We start from the raw sequence: 5881 nt of genomic DNA, 5'->3' as shown, positions 1-5881 counted from the left end.
AAGTAAAGTCGTGGGCACACACACACATACGCAGATACATACACACAAACACACACAAACGTGCGCACACACACACACAATACACAAACACAAATGCACACACACGCGCACACACATACACAAAACACACACACACACACACAAACAGACACACAATAACACTCCTGTGGAGGACAGGTCATTCATACCCCCCCGCCCCTCACACACACCACACACAAGAAAACCTCTTGCGAGGGAAGGATCGTGCCAAACTAATAAAGTCTACTATGTAAAGTACAACATCCTCATTCTCAGTTGGAGGACGGAGGGTCTGTTTGGTTTGGTTTGAAGGACAGGGTCTGTCTGACCCCTGGCGATGTTAAGCCACATATAAACTAATGGGAGCTGACAGACTAGCTTTAGCATTAGCATACCCACCGCTATGCTGTTATTACACAGAGATGCATGGACAGATGTATACACACACACGCGCATGCATGCATGCACACGCACACACACAGACTTTTTCATCATAATATCAAGCTTCTTAAGACAGCCAGGACTCTCCCCACGACCACCTCGTGAAGCTGTTGAAACTGGTAGTGTACATGCTGTGAAGAAAAATATGACCTGCAAGGTCTGGAATCCATAAAGCGGAGACTTCCTATATTCAAGTCCTATAGCTCACTTTGACCAAGCCAAGTGACACGACCTGTTGGAATTGACGGATTGTTCCTTTAGAGCCATGACCTGATGCCATTATAGTTAGTGACACGTTGCACCCTAATGGTTGAGCTGTGTGTGTGTGTGTGTGTGTGCGTGCATGTGTGTGGGTGCATATGTGTGTGTGTGTGTGTGGGTGCATATGTGTGTGTGTGGTGTGTGTGTGTGTGTGTGTGTGTGTGTGTGTGTGTGTGTGTGTGTGTGTGTGTGTGTGTGTGTGTGTGTGCGTGTGTGTGCGTGCATATGTGTGTGTGTGCGTGTGCATGTGTGCGTGTGTATGTGCGTGTGCATGTGTGTGTGTGGTTGTAGAAGGCTGCAGGCGAGGGGAGGGAGGAAGAGACGCTAATTGAAATTCCTTCAGCCATGTCTGGCAGAGCCTTGGTGTCTGAGTGGCACACACGCACACACACACACACACACACACACACACACACACACACACACACACACACACACACACACATGCACACATGCACACTAACACACACACATACACATGCACACTAACACACACACACATGGACACTAATACACACACACACACACACACACACACACACACACACACACACGCACACACACACGCACACACGCACACTAACACACACACATACACATGCACACTAACACACACACACACACACACACCACACACACACACACACACACACACACACACACACACATGCACACATGCACACTAACACACACACATACACATGCACACTAACACACACACACACACACACACACACACACACACACACACACACACACACACACACACACACACACACACACACACACACACACACACACACACACACACACACACACACACACACACTGGCCCTGGCCCTAATAAAAGTGGGCTTTGCCATATGGAGGCCATGTGCAAGACTGGCCTCTCTGTACTCGGGCACTGTGTGTGTGTGTGTGTGTGTGTGTGTGTGTGTGTGTGTGTGTGTGTTTGTGTCTGTGCATGTGTGTGTTTGAGACTGTGTGTGTGTGAGCATGTGTGTGTGTTTGTGTCTGTGCATGTGTGTGTTTGAGACTGTGTGTGTGTGAGCATGTGTGTGTGTTTGTGTCTGCGCATGTGTGTGTTTGAGACTGTGTGTGTGAGCATGTGTGTGTGTGTGTGTGTGTGTGTGTGTCTGTGTGTGTGTGTGTGTGTGTGTGTGTGTGTGTGTGTGTGTGTGTGTGTGTGTGTGTGTGTGTGTGTGTGTGTGTGTGTGTGTGTGTGTGTGTGTGTGTGTGTGTGTGTGTGTGTGTGTGTGTGTGTGTGTGTGTGTGTGTGTGTGTGTGTGTGTGTGTGTGTGTGTGTGTGCACGCGCCCACATACTCTCTCAGCAGGGGGCGGGTTCGTGCAGCACCTCATACAGATACGAACCCATGACACGTGTATATAGGTGTGAGTGATGAAGGTAAATACATGGACCTTAGAAAAGCCCACTGGTCTGAAAGATCTTTACATGCAGTCAAATACACAACCTGTACAGTACATTCAGGTTAGGTAAGTGACAGGAACATGACAAGACCCTCTACAGATACACACTCTCGACGTTTATACTGTAAGCTTTCAAACTGTTCTGAGAGCTGTTCTGAGAGCTGTTCCACACCTTTACTGTACCAGGCACCCAATATGTGCCTATAAACTCTTGATAAGATCTTGACAACGTTGAATTTGGCGTATGTAGGTGAAGCTCTATACTCTAGTGACCGAAACGTTGCATTATTAAAGTTGTGGAATGTAAAGTGGGAATGATTTGATTAATTTACATAGAAACAGGGTAGAGGGAAAAAGAAAAATATGTTCAACCTCGTATGACCTGCATGTGAAGGATCTTCCATGTTCTGCCAGGATTGAAAATATATCAAATCTGGATCACATAAAGTTAAATATGTGATGTTCTATGGAGACGCAGACATTGACAGTGAAAGGCTCAGATCTGGATGTAAAAGATCAGGGACTCCCTCAAGAAGCCGGATTAGCAAATTAGACACATTTTAATCTGGAAAAACCCAACTTGAATATTAGGGTAAGTAATGTAATTCAGTCATACATATTGATATCAGACGTTAGTCAATGATACTTTTGCAAAGTGGCTTTGTGAAATACAGTTCCCAGATGTTGTGTTCCACACATTGAAGATAAGAAGATGAAATATGGATCATGTAACAGGTAAGGATCAGATGTTCTGCTCATGTGGATATCCATACTTTGACACACAATCATTGATGCAGCTACTGATGAGCCTCGCAACTTAACATATATTTGTGCCCAGAGATGGTGTAGAGGTTAAGAGACAACTGCCTACTGGACGGGATCAAATCCCACTAGAATTCTTACTCCTGTGTCTCCCTCTCAGTCTTCCTATAGTGTTTAAATAAATAACCTTCCCTACTCTGTCTCTCTTTTAATCATCCTAGTGTACTATCTCAATAAAGAACCTTCTCTCTTGTGTCTCCTCTACTCTGTCTCCCTCTCAGCCTTCCTACTGTCTCAATAAATAACCTTCTCACCTGTGTCTCCCCTACTCTGTCTCCCTCTAAGCCTATTGTCTCAATAAAGAACCTTCTATCCTGTGTCTCCCCTGCTCTGTCTCCCTCTCAGCCTTCTCACTGTCTCAATAAAGAACCTTCTATCCTGTGTCTCCCCTGCTCTGTCTCCCTCTCAGCCGTCTCACTGTCTCAATAAAGAACCTTCTATCCTGTGTCTCCCCTGCTCTGTCTCCCTCTCAGTCTCCTCACTGTCTCAATAAAGAACCTTCTCTCCTGTGTCTCCCCTGCTCTGTCTCCCTCTCAGCCTTCCTACTGTCTCAATAAAGAGCCTTCTCTCCTGTGTCTCCCCTGCTCTGTCTCCCTCTCAGCCTTCCTACTGTCTCAATAAAGAACCTTCTCTCCTGTGTCTCCCCTGCTCTGTCTCCCTCTCAGCCTTCCTACTGTCTCAATAAAGAGCCTTCTCTCCTGTGTCTCCCCTGCTCTGTCTCCCTCTCAGCCTTCCTACTGTCTCAATAAAGAACCTTCTATCCTGTGTCTCCCCTGCTCTGTCTCCCTCTCAGTCTTCTCACTGTCTCAATAAAGAACCTTCTCTCCTGTGTCTCCCATGCTCTGTCTCCCTCTCAGCCTTCCTACTGTCTCAATAAAGAACCTTCTCTCCTGTGTCTCCCCTGCTCTGTCTCCCTCTCAGCCTTCCTACTGTCACAATAAAGAGCCTTCTCTCCTGTGTCTCCCCTGCTCTGTCTCCCTCTCAGCCTTCCTACTGTCTCAATAAAGAACCGTCTCCATCATCTTCCTAAATTGTACAGTACTGCATATACAGTAATATCCTAAGAAAGTGATGCTGCTTTTGACAAAGATGGTCAGGAATCAATATACAATATACTGGCATTAAGACTACACACAGATATGAGCACACATAGCGTATGCTGGCATATAGTGTAAGCTGTCTCAGTCAAGTTTGGTCATTGGATCCAAGAGTTGTAGAGCACTGTGCCTTCGTTGAGAAGAGTTAGGTACATGGCGCTTCTGGTATTAATAGGAGTTCCTGATAACATCATTCCACATCACAGCAAATGTACTATTCTAAGGCAGTGACAGCATCTCTATGAAGATATGTAAATAAAATATTTGAAATATACATATTCAGCCCTATAAAGATTCCAAAGATTCTTTGCTATGTGCAGCCCCCCCTCCCCTTTCCATTTATATTCCTCAATCCACATACTGTACAAATCGAAGTGCAGCAAGCAAACGCATGGCAATTACTTTGCATATACTGTATACCGCCATTACATCTGCTAAACACACAGTAACGGCTAGGGATACGGTAAGTGTACTTGTCATTCTCCCCAAGGGTTTGTTGTTGCTTTGTGTTTTAGATATTTCCTCAAAGAGGCTAAACTTTCCCTGGGCGATTTCTAATTGGTTCCAGTATGTACTCTCTGAAGGGAAGGAGCACTCTCTGCCTCTCCCTAATTCTTTCTCTCTGCCTCGTTTTTTCTTTCTGCCCCTCCGCTCCTCTCCTTTTCTCTCTTCCTTCTCTACACTCCTTTCTCTCTCTCTGTTTCTTCTCTCCTGTCCTCTCCCCTCTCCACAGCAATTTCTCTCATCCCCCCCCCCCTCTCTCTCTCTCTCTCTCTCCGTTCTCGCAAACTACACCCGCCTGCACATGGTGGAAAGGCACAGTAAACACGCGGCAGGGCTATCTGTTCTGTTGCCCGCTCACCTGCCTGCTCCAGCACAGTTCTGATTATGTGCGGTTGCGGAGGGAGACCAACCCTGCAACAAGAGCACGCAGTGCAGAAATAGAAAATGAGATACAGACCCGTGGGCACCTTATAGGGAACATGCCCTCAGTGACATGGATGAGCACGGAGAAACATCCCAATGGCTCATTTCACATAAGAGTGAGTAAATGAACCACGTTGGGGATTTAAGTAGATGATTTTTTTTTGGTAATGTACTTTGGAATGACAGCACTAAACAACACAAATACACTAAAAACTGTTTAATTCCCCGAATGAGTTTCTCCACCTTTTCTCTTTTTTATTACCTGGATATGAACAATGACTAGATTTGATGAGTTATCTGCCACTGTTTAGGATTTCCCCTCCTATTGATTTGGGGATTTCTTTTTTATTTTCGTTTTTAAAATCTTTAGGACAGCAGCCAAACAAAGCAATACTGGCTCTTAATTGAATAAGAACCAATCTAGTCGCTCTCTCAAATATAACAACGAGCATCAGTAAAAAAAATAAAAAAATACATCATCTTTTATTACTGAATGAAAGGGACTTGGACTTACTGTACGGGTCGTCCTCGCTCTTGGTGCCGTTGACCTTCCCCTTCTTGTCGATGCGCAGGAAGAACTTCTGGTAGGAGAACAGCCTCCTCCTGCGCACGTCTCCCTGGAGATGGTTGTAGCTGCTCCGCACGTGGCGCCCGACGACCGTCGCCGAGGACGACGATACGTTAGCCGCCCGCGGCAACCGGACGGAGGACGCCGGCAGCTGTGGCGGCGGTGAGGGGAAGGGGGGAGAGCGCAGGAACAGGAACCGCGGAGGGGACCCTGCCGGTGCATTGTGGTCCGTTTCGGAGTCCGAAAGTGACAGCGGCGGCAGCGACAACGCCGAACGGGACGAGGATGGTGAAGGTCTCAGCAGCAGGAGGAAGAGGA

General features: G+C 46.6%; 1 protein-coding gene across 1 annotated transcript in view; it reads right to left on the bottom strand.

Annotated features, from left to right (window-relative positions):
* fgf10a (fibroblast growth factor 10a) overlaps positions 1-5881 on the bottom strand; it is a 29428-nt gene that overhangs the window by 22218 nt on the left and 1329 nt on the right. Inside the window, exons 1-2 of the mRNA XM_084324970.1 lie at positions 5510-5881; positions 4979-4983 (exon numbers count right to left, since the gene is read on the bottom strand). The exon at positions 5510-5881 is cut by the window's right edge and continues 1329 nt beyond it. Coding sequence (XP_084181096.1) covers positions 4979-4983; positions 5510-5881 — 377 coding nt within the window. The remainder of the gene's footprint in view (positions 1-4978; positions 4984-5509) is intronic.

Source organism: Notolepis coatsorum (assembly GCF_963971535.1).
Source record: "Notolepis coatsorum genome assembly, chromosome: 11".
NCBI lineage: Eukaryota > Metazoa > Chordata > Actinopteri > Aulopiformes > Paralepididae > Notolepis > Notolepis coatsorum.
This window is presented reverse-complemented; position numbering and strand designations above follow the sequence as displayed.